Source organism: Patiria miniata, unplaced genomic scaffold (genome assembly GCF_015706575.1).
Source record: "Patiria miniata isolate m_02_andy unplaced genomic scaffold, ASM1570657v1 HiC_scaffold_26, whole genome shotgun sequence".
NCBI lineage: Eukaryota > Metazoa > Echinodermata > Asteroidea > Valvatida > Asterinidae > Patiria > Patiria miniata.
This window is the reverse complement of record NW_024037065.1, coordinates 7560138-7585146: the sequence shown is the minus strand read 5'-3', so window position 1 is coordinate 7585146 and position 25009 is coordinate 7560138. Positions and strand designations below refer to the sequence as shown.

The following is a 25009-nucleotide window of genomic DNA, read 5'->3' as shown; positions in this document are numbered from 1 at the left end:
TGGCCTCACCGTATTTCGGTGTTGTTTTTTTTTGTCCATATGGGGAGATACATGTCGAGGGTTGGATAATAAGCTGGGGGCCATCGGTGTCACACGCAGGGGGACACCACTCATAGGATCGGGGTTTGTTGGGTGGACAGATAAATCCATTTCACAGGATTGAACTGTGTGACACCTTTGCTATATTGGGAAGCATCTGTGTTCAATACGGGGGTTGTGTTGCGGAGGTTCTGGGATTCAGATTAAAAGGCATGGGGAGATTTCTCCAGTCCCAGAATACCTTAGGAATATGGCCTTTTTAGGAGTAATGCAAATGGCTGGTCCATTGTCCAGTCAAGAGTTTGTGAAATTAATACTCAAAAAAGTGTAGTGTGATCATTAGCGTGCCTAATTGTTTGTATTATGATTGACGTGATTGACACGAGGGATGTACCGGTAGTCGAGTCTATCACAAGTCCCTGCAAGTCCATCACAAGTCCTCCAGTCCCAATTCTACTCACAAGCTGTTCAAATGAGCTTTGACAAAAGCATTCCTTTGTTATTGTTCATCTACCGTTTCTTGTGACTGGACTTGTGATTTACTTGTGATTTACTTGTGACTGGACTTACATGTATAATGTACTTGTTACTTAGGGTCTTGTGAATGGACAAGTTTGTGACTGGACTTGTGACTGGACTTGTGACTGGACTTGTGACTGGACTTGTGACTGGACTTGTGACTGGACTTGTGACTGGACTTGTGACTGGACTTGTGACTGGACTTGTGACTGGACTTGTGACTGGACTTGTGACTGGACTTGTGACTGGACTTGTGACTGGACTTGTGACTGGACTTGTGACTGGACTTGTGACTGGTCTTGTGACTGGACTTGTGACTGGACTTGTGACTGGACTTGTGACTGGACTTGTGACTGGACTTGTGACTGGACTTGTGACTGGACTTGTGACTGGACTTGCGACTGGACTTGCGACTGGACTCAACTATACATCCCTGATTGACACAAATACAGCAATATTATGGACACAAATTGTATAGCAATGGTACTGCCATAAAATTACATTAGATAGATCTTTATTAAATTGTGAACTGTTTACAGTTAACAAAGCTTCATCTTCAACAAAGATTAGTTTTCTTTTTCTGCCTTCTTGGATATTAAATAATCCTACATTTTTTAAACACCCTTCGCTTTGAGATGCACCACATAAATGGACACGGCTCCATAAGCCTCATCACCAAAATACATTAATCATAATTTACGTGTAAATACATTCATTCAGTGAGAAAAAATGGCACACCCCACTACCTACACAACAGTTTGAGTTGAAAATAAAAGAGCTTTTTAGTTTTTCGTTTGTCAGTTAAAAAAAATGATTAAAAAGCATTTCTCTTACAAATACACAATTTCTGTATAATAAATACCAATCCAGCAGAGTTGACCGCAGTACGTATGTATATGGGTCATTAATTTGGGGTCGCTGTTACATCTGACATCAATGATTTTATATCTCTGACGCTCTCCTTGAAGCAGGCGTCCCCGAAGAGTGATTATGAATAGCAAACTACCTACCCAGCATATAAATTAATTGTTTGAAGTCATTCTTAATGATACTTGAATGGAAAATTACAAAGTAAAAAGTTAACAAGGGACAGGAAAAAAAAAATCTTTAGATCCGAAACTCATAGAATGGCCCATATGCTACTACTTATTTGTTGAATTACATGATAAAGTACATGATGAGTAAATATATTTAATGTATGTACACGATAAAGCAATCTTCAAAAGAGAACCAATACACCATATCCACCCACTTGAACCTGTCAATATTAAACCTTAAAAATATAAATAACAACAGTAATTGAGACTAGCATTTTTCACTTTACTCATTCAAGTGTGTTTTTCATTAAAACGATCTTTCTCAGTTGCCCAATTCCAAATCACCTTGTTTTCAGATCTTTTCGACACTAACCTTAATGCACCCAGAAATGTTACATCTGTCAACAAAACCGTTTCGCAGTGCCAGCGATAACAAACGATCAATTGTAACTTCTCTTCTCCTTCAAATTCCAAATTGAAACTCTTGAGGGGAAAAAAATTAAAATAGGGAGCGACATTGTTGAGTCTGCTCTTACCCTCAAAAAGACTCAAAATATTTATCTTATGTAGTAGGCGCACCTCTTCGTTTCAATATCACCCCCTTCCTTCTCTAAATTTAATCATCGTTATTTCTCAAGTCATTGTTTACGGCTCACCCACATTCCTCTGGTAATAATTATCTAGCAGTCTAGGGGGACCCGCAGGGCACTTCAAAAATAATAGCAGTCAAAACAAGAGACCTTGGGTCAAGTTCAGCCCAGACAGTTTAATTTGAGAGACAAAACGACCCAAAGAAAATGTTCCAGACAAATAAATACATCCCGGAGACAGATGTGTTCCCTAGTGTTTTGAATTCAAATACCGGGTCCGGACCTCACCTTAGAAGTAGTCTCCGTGTCCAGAAATAGAAGGTGTGTGTGTGTCTACCACAACTGGATGGTTTGTGCTATTCTTAGAAAGCTACCGTTGTTCTTTGCCAGTTATTAAATGGCCAATACTCAGTCATGGATATTAATTGTCGACACTAAATCAATATTTCAGACAGTCCCAGTCAGGCAAAATGAAAAACACCTGCGAAACATTTTGTTTAAAACCTATTGTTACATGTAACTGCCCTCGTCCCAGGATGCAAGAGTTGTTTTTGTATGAAAGATCACAACCTACCTTAGTTCGCAACCCCCAAATATCACATCAAAAAATTGCAGTACAGTATATAATTTAATTAAATGATTAATCGCAATACTTTTTTAAAAACAAATTACTCAAATGAAATTTCTCAGCATTGCCATAGAAAAAAGTTGCCAGCAGCATCCAGAACCTGACATTGATGCTAAAAAGAAAACACCCCCCCCCAAAAAAAACCCCTGCTCCAAAGCAAGTAGAAGATATATATTGTGAAATAAAATATTTCGCCTTCACCCACCAAGATCAGTAAGCCGCTGTGAACATTATATACATGCACCACAGGTTTAGCTGCTTAAATTATACTCCACCATATCAATCTACAATTGTCATGCCGTCTAAATATAGAGAATGCCTTCTCACGCTGTGTAACAACATCCCCACCATCCATCTACTTAAAACAAAAGAGTGCCTGATTCAATTGCGACTTTATAAAATTCCCTTTTCACTCTGTTAAAAACTACGCAACTTGCCATCACAGACTGAAATTCATTCCTTACACATTTAACTTACAAATGCAACAGACTACTCAATACTCTTTCCACTGATTTTGTTTTCAATACAGAAATACAAAAAATTCTTGAGTATTCATAATTTTAATTTGTGGTAGTCCTCATTTCAATCCACTAAAACATTAAGAGTGCAACACAAACTTGTATACTATATATGAAACTAATCACAGTGGTCCACTCGGGGTGAGTGCACAAAAAATCAGGTTGGTCACCAAACCGTTATCAAATGAGTAAATTTGTCCAAGATAACCACACTCCACACAATGGGATTGCAGTCTGTGTTATCACTTCGCACCTTCTTGTGTGCACCTGGTCTTCAATTAGTAGGACAAATATTAGCCTCGGTCCAGGACTTGAATTGAGTTTTATTACAGCGGCCCTTGACAAGCGCAGTAAATGCCAACCCGGCTGTAAGAGGTCGCTGTCGACAAGATGAATCAGCCCTGGGAATATTGGCAGTGCTAGCCTGAGGTTCCAGACCTGTAAATCGACTCCCATAGACCTCAGTGGTAATTACGCGTGCTTCCAACAATCATTTCAAATACTGACAACTCTCTAAGGTGTTTGAGGCACCCATCAAATTAAAGCTTATTTCATCATCTTTCATTTTCTGTTCAATTTTTTTGGGTGGTAATCCGATGATTTGGGGGAGAAAATTCCATGCAAAGATGTTCACCCCTAAAAGTAGTCCTGTGGCCCATCGCCATTGGAAAAAGGATGCCTGTGCTCCTTTGCAAAATGGAGCAATTTTCGGGCCCATTTTCATCCTAATTTCACAGAAATACTAACTCCCATTCCGATGCATGGCTTCCACCCATCTTTTTGTTACAAACATTCAAGTTCATGGTCCACAAAATGCTCTAATAGGAAAGAAATTGAGGGCATACAAATTGTGATTTGGCCCACATAGGCAATTCTTGGCCTATTTACAGGTCTGCACCCCCGAGCATCCCTCATATGCATTCATTGTCTCGAGTACAGCGCGCATGAGATATGCTCAGAATCTCCCAGGTAGCATTGCCAAATCTCTGAAGATTAGATTTGATTCATCTTGGTGTTAGCGACCTCTACTCCTGAAGTCTGGGACCAAGACTGGACAAATATAAGAACAAGGGATAAAAACAACAACTTGCAACCAATCTGACCAACGTAACTGAACAATTGTTTGATTATATTTTTAAATAATATAATAAGTGTCATGCAAATCCGATGCAGACTTGTCACCTACGTGCATGGGTCTTCTCCTAGGTTCCTTACATGTTCTGCCAGTACACGTACTGTATACGCTTCCCGCCCTGCATTTGACGCTTGATTTTCAGGTACATGTAGATGCCGCGGCCGAACACTAACACACCTGTGGACACAGAATACAATAGATAAGAATTTTTTTTAGTAACTGAAAATTACAAAATTGATATTTCAACATCTGATAAGTGGCTGATATTTGACTCATTGCATATGACACGCCCATTCGCCTTGTCAAATAACCCTCTTAAAAAAATGTGGATCTTCTTCCGTTTTTTGTAAATAGAACTTACAGTTACAAATCCATTTAGGATCAACAAGTTAAAGGCATGCATGTATACATGTAGGTAGATGTTCATGCATTTTGTTTGTTTCCAATAAAAAAAATTACTGGAAATCCAAAGAAGAATGTTGCAAACCTAATCCGTTGAAGTTTCAGCTCAGTGGATATTACACTTTTCGAGAAAACAGTGAAGAGCCATGCACAACCTCTTGATCGCGAAACACGATTTTGTCGTAACAAAAATCAGTCAATTGACTGATTCTTGGAAATCACCTACATTTCTTGATTTCTTCTAAAATGACAGCAAGCCAGACGGAACAATTTCACGAGGTATTTAGTACCGGTATGATAGCTTTTTGATAATACATGTAAATGGGTTTGTCACTTTTGGAGTAAATTTAAATGATTTTCATTAAAATTCAAGGCAGAATTCACTTGATACAGGCACAAGAAAAGGGGCTGAACTACGCCCCGAAAAAGGTCATCAAAATGGGTCTTTAGGGGGCGACCCATGTAGGAAATATCAATCGCAGTCAAGCTGTTCAACACGGCCAATAAATTGATGTACAAATACACGCATCCTTCCTAAAACATCACCGTGGTGCATTACGCTGCTTCGTATTCAGCAGTTTTATGATCACAGCCAACAAACCCAGCAGTTCCCACATCATCAAGACTTCACATTAAATCAGGGGAACCAAAAAAGCGCACCGCCCATCTCATCAGCCATAAATACTTGCCTGATCCCCCCATCCTAAAAACTACCCCATAAAAACATCCAACAGTAAAAACAACCTTGGGTCTAAAAAAAGATGGTGCATCTTCATTCCCCCTTACTCTCGCCAAACCAATCCCCTCTACCAGGGCCTCTCTTGGTTTTTTTTTGATGTGGCTATTATTATTATTATTCGGCCACCTGTTTTCATCAACTCCAGGATGCGAACACCTGCCCCAAAGTCAAAGGGTGTTGGGACAGGTGGGGAGGCTCAGGAGACTTCCGGAATACTTGACAAGCTTTGCCTATCCTTGCTCTAACGATTGGCATAGTTTAGGCTGTTTGGTCTGGTCTGGTCTAGTCTAGTTTCAAAAGTTTATTGTGACCATGTTTGAATCACTTCTTTTTTTTTCATGGATGTATACATTTTTTTATACAGAGTGCCGTTGTCACAGTGTTCGATCTGTGTGCCATGGTATGTGCATTTATGTACGTGGGTTCGAACCCTTAGAGGAAACATGGTGCTTATGTCCTTGGGCAAGACACTTTACTACAACTGTGGCCTCGGAAAGATTCCATACTGGGCCACCACTCAGACCTCCTGCACTAAGTCTATGGGCCATGACAGAAACAGTATTTTAAGAATTTTTGCACGAGTTCCTTAAAAAATAGTGTTTCTTCATCAGATTGACAACTTTTGGTACTTTTCAGGTCATATTAGGGCATATGAGTATTGGCCCAGTATGGAACTCTTCGTAGCCTCTCTCCACCCAGGAGTACGGATAAATGATAGTCAGTCAGGGAAATGGTTTTCTATTTCCCCAAAATGCTGAGTAAAACATTCACTGTATCAAAATTCAAAAGACAAAGAATGCCCCCTCTTAAAGATACGGTACATGCAGCTTCATGTGTATTAAAGGTCTATTGCATACATGTCCAAGAGCGTGCAACTACACGTAATATTTGTCTGTCAAGCTCCACCGTTTCTTTTCTGACCGCACAGAAAGTGCAATGACCCTTTCCCTTACAACATTCCAAGTGTTGGAGGTTCAGAAAGTAACCTGGCTTCAAAGGTCTAAATACACCAACAAAACTGCTCTGGAAAACTGCCCAAGCTATAAAAATTCAGTTCACGGTGAAAGTGATTTTTGGGGTGGGGGGGGGGGGGTGGGGAGGTTAGTCTATGTAATAGACCCTGGCCCTGGCGAAGCTGACCATGGTCTATTATTCATAAACAGATTCGGCGATTAACTATGCAACTAGACTGCCTATGACCTCGAGAAACTGACCAATCAGCAGGCGCCTTCTATGCACGCATAATTTGAGCTCCCCGCGTGCATTTAAACATCACGCCCACGATGAGTAGCATTTTTGTACAGGTTGTTGTATTACAAAAACGCGGCATAAAAATTGACCAATCACAATCTTAGTCCTGATTTCGGAATGAAATGACGTCACGCATGCTTAGATATATCAGACGTTATACAGGAGACTTGGCTACGTGGATAGCGGATGATACTCAGACTAGGGGGAGGTGCAGGGAGTCTTTTCAAGTTGTAATTCCCGCATACTTGAGTCCATGCCAGGGAAGAACAGAAACCGAAAACACAAGGAGAAGTTGACCGGTCATTGACACGCTCTTACATAAATCAAAAGTTATAGACGCCTTTAAGACTTTCATCAAATATATATCACCAACTGCGTGCTGCAAAAACAGGTTCTTTTATATGCAGGATCAACGAGTTTATTCCCATGCCTGTAATGTCAAGCTTTGCTTTTGTTGTTTTAAAAAGTCAAGCACCAAATGTAGACCAATTTTCCACTTTATGCATTGTACTTCGTGCACCACTCCCCCGCAAAAGTAGGTTAATTTCATAAACAACATATTTCTGCAGACAATAAGACGTGACAGCGGTATAAATCTCTCGAACCGGTCGCACTCCGGGTAGAAAATATTTCAAACACATGCAGCTATTTTGGTCAAGTCTTTTTTTTTTTAAAGAGACAAATAACCGGGGTACGGAAATACTTCAAACGTTATAAAGAACTTGGGATGTTTACCCCTACTTCCAATGGCCCTCAACTTTTGCATAGCTGCCGGGCCATTATATGCTATGGATAGACCCTAATGTAAACTAATACTTGAAAAAAAAAACAAGAACAAATCAAGCATGAAAGTTAAGAAAGGAAAAAAAAAATTATTGCGAGCAATTTATAATAATTCACAGCCAAGGGTTTTAGCAAACCCCGGCTGAAATAAATTAACCTGAATTACAAGATAACACGGATGCAATCTGGCCCGGTAGAGTAAACAGTCCGCTTGGTTTTCCCATCAGATGCGAGTTTTTAATTTTGTTTTGTTCTTCCTTGACTTTGCCGAGGAATGATTAATACGCCGGACAGTCCTAGAATGTTTTGACAAGAGATAAGCGGATTGGCCGGGCCCGGTGTGCCTCATCATTATATGCGATCAATTAGACATCGGCCATCAGATATTTGGGAGGCTGTGACGTACGCTGGGTTTATCGCTCGGCCTTTAAAGGGAAAATACAACATTTGCAAACATCAAAAAATTAAACTACCAAATCATTTTGAAATACCTTGCTGGACTGTTAGTGAATGACAGTGTAAAGCATCCTGTAAAATCATGGCACCTGGTATACTGTCATTTTCAAGAAAAGTGGTATTTTTGTATCAATTTCCAACGCTGATAGGCCGACCAGCGTTGGAAAAAACTGGCTTTTTTTCAAATACTGGCCCCAGTTGACCATCGTACTTGTTTGCAATCAATTACACACCTATAAACGGGTACAAGCCAGCTAGACTGGTTCCCTGACCTTACAATTCCCCAATGTATGTAAACTGCTCTGTTTCTTCTTAAATGGAGTCAGGGAACCAGACTACAGGAAAATGATTGTTTTTCTTGGTTTTTTATAGCATTTTCGAACCCAAAACCTCAAAAAAGTCAGTGTAACTATATTTGCTATATATTTCCAACCCCCCAATTCCATCCATTTCTGAAAATTGCAGCAAAAGCAAATGATGTATATTCCCTTTAAAGAGCATCTTGATCTGTTCAAGTCACTTCAAAACATGTGAATTTGGTTTCCGCTTGATGGTTGAAACGATGATGAAAGACGAACGATCCCATCAAAAGTAACTGTTTACCAAGCAAACAAAATAACCACTTGAATGCTACATATCACCTTAGAACTTCTAAAAGTCTAGAAAAAAAAATTCTCTTTCTTAGAGAAAGTTTGATCCTTGTCCATTTTACATCTTTCTGGCAAATCGTCTGATTCAGTGATATAGATCTCACTGACCCACGTGACATGGCCTACACCTTGGTATCAGACAATCGACATCGCCATTGTAGTAGGCAAAGATCGTATAGCACTGTATGCAGTGGGTAGTAGGCAAACCTTCAAAGCTGTGATGGATGGCAAAAACTGTGGGCAAAACGCAGAGCCAAGACCCAGTACTGGGTTGGCCCGATTATGACAACAGTACACAGCGCAGATTGTGACCATTATGCCATTTTGAAAAAGGAATTTGAGGTTATTTTACATGTACCTGAAAATCTGCCCTACTCTCTAGTTTACAACACATGACAAGGATGCTAAAAATGCTTGCCTACTGCAATGGTGGCCAATCACGGTAAACCGGATGGTCGCATGGTACTTTGACATCATACAATCAGAACCCATTATAGTCATCCTGTTCAGGCCCACAGTACAATACATCATTTCTGATTCAATCTACAAAACAATCAGTCACTTGACTGATTGTTGGAAATCACCTACCGGTACATTTCTTGTTTCCTTCTAAAAAAGCCAGAAGAAATAATTTCACAGAGTATTTAGCACGAGTACAATCTTTTAGTCTAAGTAAGCTTTTTGATAATATTTCGGAATGTTACTTTCGGGGTAAACGCAAATGATCCTACTACACTGTGCCTTATATTAGTCCTATAAAAATTGCCCCCGATATTATTATAGCGTTCCCTTTAACAATAGAGCACAGACCCGAACACCTGAATCACTGGCACACTCCAGCACAAAGACCAGCAGATAATACCTTGTAAGCTTATATGGGACAAATCAACATCATTTATCATTTTTATCGCCTCTTCCTATTCTGTTTTCTTAAACAAATTTTATACTTTTGGTCTGAGCTTATTATCTCAAGTGGCCACCCCTTGGCTCTGTGTGACTATGCCTCACATGTTACCTATATACAACCCTACATTGCAGCACAGTTCTTTCTGCCCAGCACTCTGACTATCAGCTAAGAGTCTTTATGTGGGACATTAACTCCTACCACTTATCATTCCCGAAGCTGAGTTGATGATGAAGCCTGATAACATTCTTGTCGTCTTCTGCAATCTCTTACATGAGCATCGCAGCTAACTTCATCATGCTTGCTCTTATAAACGAGTAAACATGTACATTAACTGAGGTCCATTTTTGAATAATTTAATATTCGATTATTCAAAACTGTTTTGGACCAAATATTAAAAACTCGCCAATCAAATTACACGCGCCAGCTGCAGCATTCGATTATTCAAAACTGTGTTTGTCTGAACATTCAAAACTCCCCTATCAGGTTTACACGTGCCAGCTGCAGTATTCGATTATTCAAAACTGTGTTTGACCAAATATTCAAAACTCATCGATCAAATTTACACGTGCCAGCTGCAGTATTCGATTATTCAAAACTATGCTTGACCGAATATTCAAAACTCCCCGATCAAGTTTACACGCGCCAGCTGCAGTAATCGATTATTCAAAACTGTGCTTGACCGAATATTCAAAACTCGCCGATCAAGTTTACACATGCCAGCTGCAGTATTCGATTATTCAAAACTGTGTATGACTGAACATTCAAAACTCCCCGATCAGGTTTACACGCGCCAGCTGCAGTATTCGATTATTCAAAACTGTGTTTGACCAAATATTCAAAACTCGTGATCAAGTTTACACGTGCCAGCTGCAGTATTCGATTATTCAAAACTGTGTTTGACTGAACATTCAAAACTCCCCGATCAGGTTTACACATGCCAGCTGCAGCTGTGTGCTGCGCCTGTCAAAAAATGCATGCACACAAAGCACGCCAGTTAAATGTTGCATGCAGCAATCAATCTTGTGGGCAGCTCGAGTGTTCTGCAGTATTTTGTACCTGCCAAGAGCTTTAACCTGCTACGTGCAAAGCGATGAGAACAATAAAATAACTGTCGACAAAAAAGTGGCACTCGACAATAATTAAGCAATGCAACTTTACAATTGAAATAAAATCACAGCCGTGTATGTGTATTTTTTCTTTAGGAAAATTCAAACCGGAAAAAGCTATACAAATATTTGGTTGATGATGGAATATTCGGTTGATGATGGAATATTTGGTTGATGATGGAATATTCGGTTGATGATGGAATATTCGGTTGATGATGGAATATTCGGTTGATGATGGAATATTCGGTTGATGATGGAATATTCGGTTGATGATGGAATATTCGGTTGATGATGGAATATTCGGTTGATGATGGAATATTCGGTTGATGATGGAATATTTGGTTGATGATGGAATATTTGGTTGATGATGGAATATTTGGTTGATGATGGAATATTTGGTTGATGATGGAATATTCGGTTGATGATGGAATATTTGGTTGATGATGGAATATTCGGTTGATGATGGAATATTGGGTTGATGATGGAATATTGGGTTGATGATGGAATATTGGGTTGATGATGGAATATTCGGTTGATGATGGAATATTCGGGGCAGCCGTTACATGTACAGAGTAGGGCCTTTTCATGCTATCCCAAATCTCTGTGTTGGACATGTGAAAAGGCCTACCAAACCAAAATGTGAAAAGGTCTACCAAACCAAAATGTGAAAAGGCCTACTGAATGGTTCCTCTGTACAGAGAGGTAGATGGGACAGTAATGAATCTTCTTCTTTCGTGTGAGTTAGTAGTACTGTACATCAGGCTATTTCTTGGAGCTGCGTAAGCCAGTTGATTTGTGCGTCTTTTGGGCACGACAGATCAGTCATCCCGTCAGGAGGTTGGAGGTCGGGGCAGTGGTATAATATATGATCTGCCGTCTGCTCATCTGCACCACAGGTGCATGCCGGTGAATCCCGGAGTTTCCAGCGGTGCATGTTGGCATTGAATCTCCCAACCCCAGTTCGCAGCCGGTTCAGTGTAACCCACTTCCTCCGGGGTAGTTCCGAGCCAGCAGGAGCTTTGGTGCCAGGGGGAACAGTGAACTGCCTTGGGCGAACCGTCTCTTCCCAGCCCTTTTCCCACTCTTGTATTAGGCTAAAGTCGGATCTGCTGAGGGCGGCTGCATGTCGGGAGAAAGGTCGACGTGATCGGAGGCGTTGGCCACCTAGGTCCTGGGATTCTGTCGTAATTTTGTGAAGAAGGTGGTCATCATCGGCAAGGGATTTGGTTGTGAGCTTGTCTGTCAGATTCTCGCGGCGTAGCCTTGGTGGTGCGATTCCAGCGAGGACTGGGAGGAGATCTGTGGGTGTAGGACGGAGACATCCAGTGATGAGCCGCATGGTGTCATTTAGTACACAGTCCAGCTTTCTGGTGTGGGTACTCCTGCACCACGCTTGCGCAGCATATTCAGCAGAGCTGTAAACCAGGGCTAGAGCTCCTGTGCGAAGGGTGGATGTTGATGCACCCCATGATGTACCAGCCAGGCGACGCAACAAGTTGTTCCTTGCCGACACTTTTGCTCGTAGGGCTTCAAGGTGCTGTCTGTATGTCAGCTGTCTGTCCAGTATCACTCCAAGGTAAGTTGGGTGGGGGTTGTTCGGTAGGGGAGTCCCGTTATGAAGAACAGTCATCTGTCGATTGGCTTCCTTGGTGTTGAGATGAAAGGCAGTTGCAGTAGTCTTGGCAACGCTCAGCTTGAGTCTCCACTTCTTGAGGTAGTCTGTAAGTAGCTCCATGTCAGCCGTAAGCGCCTTCTCTACTTTGTTCCAGTTCCTATCAGTATACAGCAATGCCAGGTCGTCTGCATAGCCATACTGCCGTGAAGCTGTGCAAGGTAGGTCGCTGATGTAGATATTGAAGAGCATGGGAGACAGAACTGATCCCTGGGGCACCCCATTCCGTAGGCGACGTGGTCGGCTACTTTGTCCATCGCTGGTCTTGGCTACAAAGCTGCGGTTCGCAAGAATTGTTGCGAGGAACCGCACTAGGTGGCGGTCTGGAATGGTGCGGAGAAGCTTTAGTGTCAAGCCATGATGCCACACTGTGTCATAAGCTGCAGTGAGATCCACTAGAACAGCGCCTGCCTTGTTGCATTTTTCAAAACTCTCCTCGATATCATTGGTAAGCTTGACAATCTGATGGGTGGTACACCGACCATGACGGAAGCCTGCTTGCTCATCCGGAAGTTGGGGATCAACCACTGGATTGAGTCGGGCCAGAAGGAGCCTTTCGAGAAGCTTGAATGGCACGCACAGGAGTGAGATCGGTCTGTAGCTCTTGGGATTATCTGCTGGCTTGTTGGGTTTCAGGAGGGCTATAACAGTAGATTTCCTCCAGATCTTCGGGATGTGCAATCCAGTGAGGCAGGTCGAGTAAAACTCACGGAGCCAGTCCAGGCTCTTGGGACCACAGTGCTTTAGAAATTCTGGGAAGATGTTATCCGGGCCCTGGGCTTTCCCACATTTCAGTTGGGAGACAACCAGTGCGAGCTCAGCAGATGTGAAGGGTTTGGAAAGGAAGCCATCTACGCCTGGAGCATTCCAGAGTCTTGAAGTTTCCTGTTTGACAATCCGGGCGTGGTCTTTGTCTGCATTCTCAAAGTTGCCATTAGCTAGCAGCTGATGTGCGATGGAGTTTGCTGTGACAGGGCAATGCTTCGGACGGGAGCTGCGGCCAGTGAGACGGTTAAGGGTCATCCAAGCCAGCCTGCTAGAATGGGTGAAATCGATGCCTTGGACTGTCTCTTCCCAGCGTTCCCTCCGCTTCTGATCTAGGCATTTTGTCAGCTCTGTGGCCAGTGTGGCACTCTCTTCATCACTGTCAGAATGTATAAATGCATTGTAACATCTATCACACTCTTCATCCCAAGCCGGTATATAGCTGCGACGAAATCCACGAGGGACAGCATGCTTAGCCGAGTCGATTAGAAGTTTGCAGAAGGCAGAGTAGGCTTTGTCCAAATTCCCGTTAGTAGGAAGAGGGAGGGTGTCTGTCCCAGACTCAACCAGTTCTCTGAACTGATTCCAGTTGGCCTTTCTGAAGTTCCATCGCTTTACGGGTCTGGAAGAGATTGGCCCAACAGGGTTATCCGGAATGATGAGTGATGGTCTATGCTGTGACTTGGGGAAAGGGTCCAAAACTGAACGGTGTGGGGACGGACCATTCAGGTTGACAAAGGCTAGGTCAGGGTTAGATGTTGTGTTCCATCGACCAGAGCGAAAGCTGTCGGGCTCTTTCGAGTCATACAGAAGGTGGACACCAGAGGCTGAGGCCCAGTCTTCGAGAGCAGAACCATCTAGGGTAGTCGTGCGGTAACCCCACGTCGTGCTCTGGCAGTTGAAATCTCCAGCGTACATGCAGGGCTGATCAAATGTTGGGATGGAGTCTACTAGTAGTCTGGTTCGGGGTGGCTTGTAGACGTTAATTACAGTCACACCTTCCACCTGAGTTGCTGTCCATTCCAGGTCAGAATCGGAGGCAGAGGCTGCTACTGCTTTCCACTTGGCCGAGTTCCGCACAAAAGTGGCGATCCCATGGATGTCGCTTTCAGTGTAAGCTGCTAAGGTATATCCAGGGATCTTAAGACGAGCGCTGTCGCTCATATGGGTCTCTTGCAACAGGACAACACTGACTTTGTTGGTCTGCATCAAATGTTCAATGATAATGATTTTGGCCTTGGTTAGGCCCTCTACATTCAGCTGCAGCAGGGAGATACCAGCCCGTACGGCATCCGCAGGTGCCTGCCCTGATGAGGGCACGTGCTGCGGGTTGGTTCTAGTCTGTTGTGGCTGACGATCCATCGTGTAGACGAGTGTAGACGAGTGGTAAGAAGTTGATTGATGTAAGTTCTACTAACTCTGGTAGTTGTCGTTCGCCTGACTTGCGCCAGTTGACAGGATTCACCACGGGGAGGTCGACAACTTGAATCCCACAGTAATGAATTATCATAACCTTCAAAGACAAAGCTCGGAATATCTTGAATATTCTGCAGCATATGCTCTGACGCCATAAATGTATAACACACAAAGTGCATTTCTTTGTTTGTAGCCAATTGAAGTATTTCTGCATGAAAGGTGAATCGCTTAAAACCCCCTAGGCACTGTTGCTAGGACGCAACCTCAATCCTGCAAAATCCTCAAACTGCCTCCTTGTAAAACAGCATACAGTCTCAATCCTGCAAAATCCTCTGTTATTTCATGAATGTGGTCCATGGAGGGGTGACCACTATCTCAATCCTGCAAAATCCCCCAGCAATCACTGTCAATATGTTGAGGCAGAGTCAGTGACATCCTGGAGCAGTGTGGAGGATTTCCAGTATAATCTAGGACTCAGTTTATGCAAAGCTGAGCATAAACAACACAACATCCGGCCCAAGACCTTGACACAGTGCATCCCCCAAAGTGGCCACACACTTTTGCCATTATAGCCTCAATCCTGCAAAACCCTCCAATTTTCGAAGGGGATTTTGGAGGATTTGGGAAGGTTTGGGTTAATGAATCTTGTGTATTCTGTGTTGCAGTGTGCATAGATCTGAATGTGTTGACAGCAGACACTTAAATTGTACTTCATGAATGTCCCACAAGGAAAAAAACATTGAAAGCACTTAAAACATACAGATACATACGCCCCGTCTAACTTTGAGCGTTAACATTCATATCATTTAACAGTTTAATATATCAAAGTTGCAAGTGTCACATTCACAATTTCGTATTTTCTGTATTTTCATTAAGTGTTCAAGTTTTGTCTAATTTCCTCACATGAAAAAAAAAATAGCCTGGCCAAGTGTGAAGCCTAGAGGGCAGCATTCATCTTTAACAGTGTATAGAAGTTCAACATACATGAACTATAGAGGGCAGCAAACAAACTTAACAGTATCAGGAAGTTGAATCAAATTGCCAGTCTTTGATACAAGCTTGATGTGAAATTATTGAAAGTTGAAACTTACCACTGAGCGTAAGGGCAATAAGCAGGCATGTGGCTTCCTTCAGATACATGCTGCAACAGTCTGAATACTGAAACAACAAGGGAAACAAATAATGTTAACTTTAAATTGTTTATTTTATAAGTTCAAATGCTTTTGATCCAGAAATTACATAACAAATTACATAGGGTAATTGTTATTATAAATTATTGTAAGTACTGTTTACATTGTAAACCCAGTAAAATACTGGCTTTACAATATTACGGAAATAAACTGAAACCTGAAATGCAATAGACTCTCAAGCCAAGCTTACATCAATAGTAAAACGTATATTTGAGACTTTACACGGAGAACTATCTTTAAATGTACAGTCCATCATTTGTAATTTGTCCATCATTTGTAATTTGTGCATTAAGTTCGTTTGAAGCAACAAAACATCTAAAGAAGGGTGCTTAACAACTCGCCCGATGATGAAGTCTTAGCTCAGTGAATGCTGTATATTCTGAGAAAACAATATTCTAAGATCTTGATTTCAAATCAAAAGTGGCTGAGTCATTTTTTGAATTGGGCCTGAATTCAGCGCCCGGGACACATTGTCACTGAGTCGATTGCAGCTATGCAATGTCGCGCAATGATCCGACGAATTATAGCAACCGCACACATGTGTACGTAATGTCAACGGTTGCGCAAGCTTTGCCGAAGTAAAAATGAACTAATAACGGAAATTCCCAACGATGCGTCTTGAGACGCATCGTCGGAAAGGCCTTCTTTCATTGTTTTTTCCAAAATGACAGCTTGACAGAAAGAGTAATTTCACAGGTAGTTTAGTTAATTAATATCTTTTAACCAAGTATGCTTTTCAGCAATAATTACATCAGTTACTTTTTGGATAGCTGCAAATGATGGACTGTAGCTTTAAGCTTGTCACTAGCTTCTGATATATTAAGGTTGTCGTCCCTTACTCACTATCAGGTCACATAAAAGGCAAAACGGGACATGAAATTTGCATCTCTCCGATGCAAACTACCATCAAACTAACTTCCTAATATTGAACACGCAGAAGACGCAAGAAATTGTTTTTGATTTTAGGAAAAATCAGAATGTTATCAAACCTGTTGTTATTAGTGGTGATGAAATCCAAATTGTGACAGAGTATAAGTACCTTGGGACGTACATTGATAGTAAATTGAATTGGAATGTGAATACTCTTAAGTTATGTGCCAAGGCTAGTCAACGGCTCTTTTTCCTGCGGAAATTGAAATTATTTCATGTTAATCGTGATATTATGTTGCTTTTTTATCAGAGTGTCATACAGTCCGTCATGTCTTTTTGTTGTATCGCCTGGTTTAATGGTTTGACTGTTGTGAATTCGAACAAGTTGAAAAGGATCACTAAAATTGCCAGCAGGGTCATTGGTGTTGATGTTTTGGACATTCAATCAATGTACCACAATGCTCTTGAATCCAAACTGAGAACCATTATGCAAGACGATACTCACCCACTCCATTCGTTCATAGTACAAAACAGGTCAGGTCGAATCCGTCAATTGAACTCTCGTACAACACGACACAACCTTTCATTCTTACCCAGTGCAGTTTCACATTTTAACAAGAATTATACTAGATAATGCTGTTTTTATAATCGTGCTGTAGTGTGTTTTTAGAGCAATCAGATTAGCCCTTATTCTGTCTTATCTCATAATATTCTTATCCACCCCTCCTCACACATCTACCCATTTTGTGTCGGGTTAAATTAGTAAATTGAAATCTCGTTAACACGACACATTTTTTACCCAGGGCAATCTCGTGTTTTTAATCAGACTTATAGTAGATATTATGCTTTTTAAATCGTGATGTAAATGTGTGTGTTTATACCCCTCGTACATGTAAGTTTCAACCCTTTCCCTGTTTCCTTTTCCCCCGCTCATATCCCCCTGGCTTTCTAATCCCCCCCCCCCCCCCCCCGGCTTGCCATTGTGTCCTTCCCATTTTTCGTCTTTATACATAATAGCTCTATCAATCCAGATATTTTATTTATTTATTTAATTAGGCTCAATTTGTTATTCTATTTCTGTTTACGTCTACTCTTGTCAGTGTTCTTATATTGTTACGCCTATTTGTACATTTATGTAATATGTTTTTGTTTTTGTTTTTAATGTGAAGTTTTTAAGTGTTTTATACATCATATTTGTGTGCAGAACGAGGAGACAAGTTTCATGTTTTTACATGATGAGAATAAATAAATAATAAAATAATAAATAATAATAAACTAGAATTGTTACAAGTTACAATTTGGAATGAGAATTTGGAAGAACTTGGATGTCATTTCAAATATCTTTTGAGGAACTTCACGTCCTCAGAATGCAAAGTGATGTGCAGCGCCGTGGCCTTGTGGCATGGAGCACAGACTCGAGATCTGTGGGTAGTCCTGCAGCTTGTGGGCTTTAGTCCACTCAGCATGAGAGGGTGTGTGTGTGTCCATGGGCAACTCACATTGTCGCAATTTACCTCTCCCCACCCAAGATTAAATGTGTACCTGCGAGGGCAGAGACTGTGATTGAATTAAGCTGCTTTGTGCAAAAAAGGGTAGCATTGAGCTGTGTAATTCCTGGGGAAGTCAGATTGTGTTTGGAATGTTTCATTGGCCCAACGAGCAGGGGTAATAATGATGCAGCACCTAGAGCACCAATACTGGTTGATTAGCTTTCTAAATACGCAGTCAAAAGTACTAAAGACAGGTTACCCATTCCTACTGGTCGAGAGCCCATCACGTGGGTGGTTTTAAACGGTTGATAAAACACTGGCTGGCTGGTTTTAAACACTTTTCCAGTGTCACATGAATTTGGACTCCTATGAAGTCTGGTCCCGTTTACCCTTTCATTGGTTGAACGTTCACAATCTTCACTTAGGCATGCGCAATACTACCAGTCAGTCCATATTTCAGTCTGTATTGCGTTCTGCACCACATTGCACAGTATGCGCCATATAAGGACTTGTTTAAAAATACTTGCGCGAGGCACATACCATAACATAGCTAGAAAAACATGAAGTAATACTTGTTGAACAAAATCGTTGGAAATGAATAATTTTTTACTTGTTTTGACCGAAAAGGTATTTATGAATGGGAATAAATATGTGCTTGGCAAGTATGCTTGGGGCCTGGTCGCCAAAAATGTCCCTCAACTTTGGCTCGGGCCATTATCAACGTCCAGGCCACAAGCTGGTTTTAAACGTCTTGTTTAAAACCGGCAGAGCACATACATGTATTTATTCCCTTACTAAAATGATCACATCGTGCCCATTCAAAGTGCTCTACTCTTTGCGTTCTTACCATAGCTATCAGTGTCCACTTGACCATGGATGCGCCAAAACCAGACAGAGCGCCGTACCGTCCGGCCACGCTAGCGCTCAGACAGTAGGCAAAGAGAAAGCCGATCCAATTGAACAAGAAAGCAACTGGGAAGAAAAATCAAGACAAAATTATCAACGGACGTAAGATGAAATCAATTAAAAACTTGGGAACTAAAAAAAAAACTTGTTCTAGCCTTTCCATTCTGAAACAAGTATAAAATTAACACTTTCCATTTGAAATATGACTAAACAGGGTGAGTAAAAAAAAACGAAACCCAAATGTCGGGACTTGTTTTATTGAAGTTCTGCACGTAGCACTTTCGAAATCCAGGACATGAAGCCCAATTCAAAAGCTTTCTTTTAGTACAAGAATCATTCAAATCACTCATGTACTTTTTAAGTTACGGAATTTTAAACATAACCACCGTTTTAAAGTTCTGTCCACGGATCTCAAAAAAGGTGAGCGTTCTTTCAGCAAAACGAAAACAATTCACACACATCCCTATGTGATTTGTTTTCGTTTTGCTGAAAGAACACTGAACTTTTTTGTGATCCGTGGACAGAACCTTAAAACGGTGGTTGTGTTTAAAATTCTGTAACTTGAAAAGTACATGAGTGATTAAAATGATTCTTGTACTAAAAGAAAGCTTAGGAATGGGGCTTTCATATCCTAGATTTCGAAAGTGCTACATGCAGAACTTCACTAAAACAGTGGTCCCAACATTTGGGTTTCCGGTTTTTTTTTACTCACCCTGTATGCCCTACCCCTTGCTCTAAAAATTGTACCCAATTAATTGAGATACAACATCAAAGAACAAATTTGCATTTAAATTTTTTTTTTTGTAAGATTTATTTACCATATTTATGAATTTAAATAGGACTGCACATCGAAACCGGTTACCCGAGTACCCGACCACTGATTTCAGGAATTGGTTCCAGATAATTGAATCGAGTACCCGTAATTTACATATTAATTAGTAAAATCTCAAACAATGAAAAAGTTAGGTTATGAATGTCGGCTGCATGGAAAAAACAACATATTCACATTAACGACGCTTGCAAAGATGTAAATGACACCTTGTACTGAGCTCGCTGTACACTTGTATCTTGTATTGACGCAACAGTGTGGTGTTATCATGCGATCTTTGTGAACAATCTGTTCAGCAACTTCTGAGATTTAAATCTTGGGGTTGGGTTTATTTTACGAGTACCCCGGTATATTTCAATCGGGTACCCACTTCCCGTACTACCCATAAATACACACCCCAAAAATCAAAACAGTGTGAAGTTCCGTCATGCGGCATGTAAATCGTGAAAGTTGAGGGAAAAAAAACGACCATAATTTTCACAGGAAGCAATTTTAACCACAACACTGCTACACCTACACGGGGACTTTGTGTAGGCATGCAATAATTATCACTGCATAGGTACAATGTACTGAGTGAACTTACTGAAAAATGCAACAATAAACATCAAGTCACCACCCAGCATGGAGCCAGAATCCTCCTTGAGATCGTCTTCCTGTAACAGAGAAAAAACACCTGTTAGTTTGATCATAATCACTCCACCTGTTCCAACTTCGATAGTTGCATTACTTAGTGGAGTTTTTGGCGTTAAATATGCCCCTTTTTACTGGTAGCTCTCGCATCCTCCACTCCCATTGGTCGAGAGCCCGTCAGGTGGTCGGTCTTAAACGGATGATACAGACATGGCTGGCTGGTGTTAAACACTTTTCCAGTGTCATATGAAATATGGACTCCTATGAAATCCACTGCCTTTTACCGTTTTATTGGTTGAACGTTCACAATTCTCACGTACATGTAGGCATGCGCAATACTACCAGTGAGTCGGTATTTCATAGTCCTAAATTCACAACGCACTCACCACAGTTGCATCTGCGTGACATCCCGCAGTACGCGCGCGCCAATCCTCATAAAAAGGAGTTGTTTACGTTTTAATCGCCATGCGTTCTTTGCGCCACACGCGCCTGATCAAGTGCGTGCGCGTCACTCCCACTGGTCACACAACGCCATCTACACACGGACTTCATTCTGAATATATCCACGCCAGCCTGTATGATCCTTACACTGAGTAGCCCGGCCTGGACCAGTTTTTCCTCCAGCGTGGGCTGTGTCCAGCTCTGCTCAGAGGAGGAAGTCAGGGGCTTCTTAACGTCGTCATTCTCCTCGTAAGGTGGTGGGTCCTCATTAGGCATACTCAGCTCCTCCTCATCTAAAAGGAACAAAAATCATTTGCAGAAATAAATCAGCTTTGAATAAGAAAAAGCCGTTCAGGCAAAGCAAAAGGTTATGTATATGTTTTTAAGCATTTGCTTTTGCTTCAATTTGATGAGCTTTTGCTTTTGTTTGGTGCTTCTGCTTATAAGAAATACTAGTTTTTATGTATTTGGCCCATTTAATTGGCTGATATGAAGCCAAAAGTTTGATTATTTTTGTTTGGTTTGTCTCTCAGTGATTCAGAAGTTGGAGGCAAAGCCAAAGCTGATGACGAAACAACATTTTTTGGCTGTAGCCAAGTACTTAAGATAACACAGCTTCACATTAATGATGTGCATCGGGTCGGGTTGACGAGGCCAAACCGACACAAAACATTAGAGATATAAACCGTATCTGAACCGAAACCGATCTTAACTCCCCCGAAACCTTCCCGACCCAACCCGTCAAGAAATAAGGTAAACCCGACCCGAACCGACCCGACTCAACCCCCCCCCCAAAAAAATATCTGGCATGGACAAAGTTATCACTTTTTTTGTGCCTGCCCTTACCCACTTGGCATTAATTCTTTTGCAAAATCAACGTCTCTATCTCTCATACTCAGTGGGTTGATCGAGAGTAACTCCGCTTAGTGAAAAAATGCATGGTATCACCACGCGGTATCATGAAAACTGTTACAACTGGAGAAATTAATACCGTGGGAACTTGACAGTGTGCTCGGTGGCCACACCACACAATGGGCTGCGGTCACAGTGACTGTCAATAATATTGCATCACCTGAATTTCTTAACTGTTTTGGTTTTGTTTTTGGTTTATTTCGTTTTTTTTTAAAAAGATGGCTCAACCGACACAAACCGACCCCAAAATGTAAATGCAAAACCGAAACCGACCCGACCAGACTGAAAAGATGGACAAACCTATCCGACCCGACCCAAAGTCGGTTTCGGGTCGCCGGGGTCGGGTTGGTTTCGGTTTCGGGTTTGCACAACATTACTTCACATTCTGTTGGACTGGTACCACTTTGTATCCCCAGAACACATACCTTTGTGAGTTGGGGTACCAGGCTGAGTGTCGGCCGGTGAGGGGGGCGGTACCACCAACGCTAGGGTCACATGTTGGATGCGCTGCTCTCCATCCTTACAAGCCTAGGACAAATAAACGGAAATAACAGTTAACCCACAATCATCTTGAGAACAAGACACTACCTGTTACCGGTACTTGACGTTACTATTTCGATGCCAGTCCTTTTTTTGGGGGGTGCCCTTTAACCCTAACCGAACTCGACCCATCAAAGCCCAACAGCAGGTGTTGTTGAAATCTGTTGGGATGGGTACAGTACCCCTAAACTGATGGTCTTTTACACTGGGTTTGGCATACCTCCAGAAACTAAGTCCAACAGTGTGTGTGTATGATTTCCTACGTGGGTGTTGGAATTTGCCAGAATGGGTACGGTTCCTAGTAAATTATGCTTGGGAGTTAGGATTAATAGATATACAGTCACAGTTTAACAGAAGCAGTGACTTGATTTCAGCGGCTATATTAGTTACCCGATTACAAATTACAACATTAATGTGCCATTGCAAATCCATCTAGAGGTTTGAAAAGAATGTTGCAACCTGACGCCACTTTTTCCCACATCATTTCAATATAAAAGGTCAGTCATTGCAAAAATGTTGAAAAGAGAGTGGCTTCTGGATACTACATTCTTTCCCAGTCTTAAATTCAGACATTGATTGAAGCACTTCAGTAGCTAGGATTGTGGGAAAGAATGTAGTATCCAGTCGCCACTTCAGCCGTTGTGTACGGAGAGTCAAGAGCATTTTCAAAGTATTTCCTAACAAAATCGCAAATGTTTTTCCACTCCGCCCCCCCCCCCCCACATTTTTGCAATGACTGACTGTCATCGAGATGATATAGGTCTACAGATGATGAAAAAAAGTGGGATCAAGATGCAACATTCCTTCGGAATTGTTGGATGAAACAAATGTAAACTTAAGCCTAACTCCCTACGCCTTTTTGCGAGGATGTAGCCTCAATCCTGCAAAATCCTCCAATTGGCCTCATGGAAAAAATAGCATAGGCCTATAGCCTCAATCCTGCAAATTTCTCCATTATTTCTTGAATATGGTTCATGGAGGGGTGACCACTGCCTGAATCCTTGAAAATCCTGCGGCAGTGACTGTCAATATGTTGAGGCTTGGCCAGTGACATCCTGAAGCAGTACGGAGGATTTCAAGCATAATCCACGCCTATTTACGCATGGCTGAGCAAAACAACACAAGGTCCGGCGCAAGACCTTGACAAAATGCATCCAACGAAATCAGTGACGCACTTTTGCCATGTAACCTCAATCCTCCAAATTCCTCCACTTTGGCAAAGAGTATTTTGAAGGATTCAGGGCGATCGGGGTTAATCATTCAATCGAAAATTGACAGATCTCCTAAAAGTATTTCCTAGCCCCACTAGTGTGGCCTGCTGCACTGTGGCAAAACATCTGGTTCTCCAAACTAGTTTGTCCGAAAAAAATTGCAAATTGTTTACAGATTGTTGTATTCTATGATGTCTCAGTTTTTTTCTCCGGGTTAATTAGATGCCCTTACGTTATACCAAATTTTTTGAGAAATTAAGGGATCTTTCTGGAGTCCATATGCACACATAAAACGTCTGTGGATGGCAGCTATTTTGAACGAAAGAAGTGATGACCCCAAAGCTGTGGCGTCTTGCCGCTCAGACGTGCGAGTTGCAATGCAATTGCTTAAGTTTTAATCTTCAGGCTTATCTTAAAGCCCTTCTTTCATTGATTTCTTCAAAACAACAGCTTGCCAGAAAGAATAATTTCACAGGGAGTTTCGTCCCATCATTACTATCTTTAAACCAAATGCTTTATTTATTTGGTTTATTTGCTGTCATATTTATACGGGGTGGCCTTATCAGTTAGAAAACTGCTGTCCATAAAGGCCCTGGTTCCTTTACATAAATATCAAAACAGTAAGATAATTCTAATAAGGTGTTTCACCGTAATAAATAGGCCCTATGCGCCATCTTGTTCATGGGGCAGAAAGAACACGCGTACACGGCAACGCCTGTAAAATTGCCCCGCAGGCAACATGGCCCATATTTTCGTGAAACACCTTATTAAAACAAAACAAAATATATATAGGGGGGGGGCCTATCATTAACATTTAAAAAATAACAATAAAAACATCAACAATCTAATTAAATTAGACTAGTCTAGAGTAGATAGCCATAGGCTAAAAGAATATCCTCGACCATCCATAATCTGCGCAGGTAGGCCTAACGCTTGCAACGCTTTCCAACAATAATTTTGTGAGTTGCTTTTTGGATAGCTGCAAATGATGAAATGTAGCTTGGATAATAGATAAACTGATAGTAGATAAATTCACTTCCGGAAGTTCCAGTTTTAATTTCAGTACAAAAAACTCGCAGTGTTTTCTAAACCTGTAAAAAATCTCTTAACTCACCTCTTCATAGGAAGGCACCGGGTCCATATCTTCAAATTGCAATAACAATAAATAAATGCATGTGTTGCCGGTATGAAAGGTTGTAAGTTTTATTGTTTTGGATTATTTTTCGAGGAACAATTTCTCGATTCCTTACATGTTGACTTTTTTTGCCCACTGACACTGATTCATGTTTAGTTTGTGTATTGACTATGCATGCGCATGCAATTGCAGCCGTGGTCGCTGGTTGACGCCGCCAAGTACCAGTGCCAATTAACCAACAT

The 25009-nt window shown here is 41.4% G+C and overlaps 1 protein-coding gene across 1 annotated transcript; it reads right to left on the bottom strand.

Moving 5' to 3' along the window:
• Positions 1-1045: 1045 nt before the first annotated feature.
• Positions 1046-24930, bottom strand: LOC119733639 (NEDD4 family-interacting protein 1-like). Its single transcript, XM_038207042.1, has 7 exons — positions 24747-24930; positions 22307-22409; positions 21117-21262; positions 20482-20551; positions 19011-19135; positions 15705-15771; positions 1046-4643 (listed from the first exon to the last, which is right to left on the bottom strand). Exons 1-7 carry the CDS (start codon positions 24771-24773, stop codon positions 4543-4545), a joined length of 639 nt encoding a protein of 212 aa, XP_038062970.1. The 5' UTR covers positions 24774-24930; the 3' UTR covers positions 1046-4542.
• Positions 24931-25009: the final 79 nt, after the last annotated feature.

Coding starts and splice junctions, on each gene's coding strand:
- LOC119733639 (XM_038207042.1), bottom strand. CDS start 24,773: ATGGACCCGGTGCCTTCCTATGAAGAG. Junction 19,136..20,481: donor GTTTATTGTTGCATTTTTCA/GTAAGTTCACTC, acceptor TTTTCTTCCCAG/TTGCTTTCTTGTTCAATTGG. Junction 15,772..19,010: donor AGTGGACACTGATAGCTATG/GTAAGAACGCAA, acceptor TTGTTGTTTCAG/TATTCAGACTGTTGCAGCAT.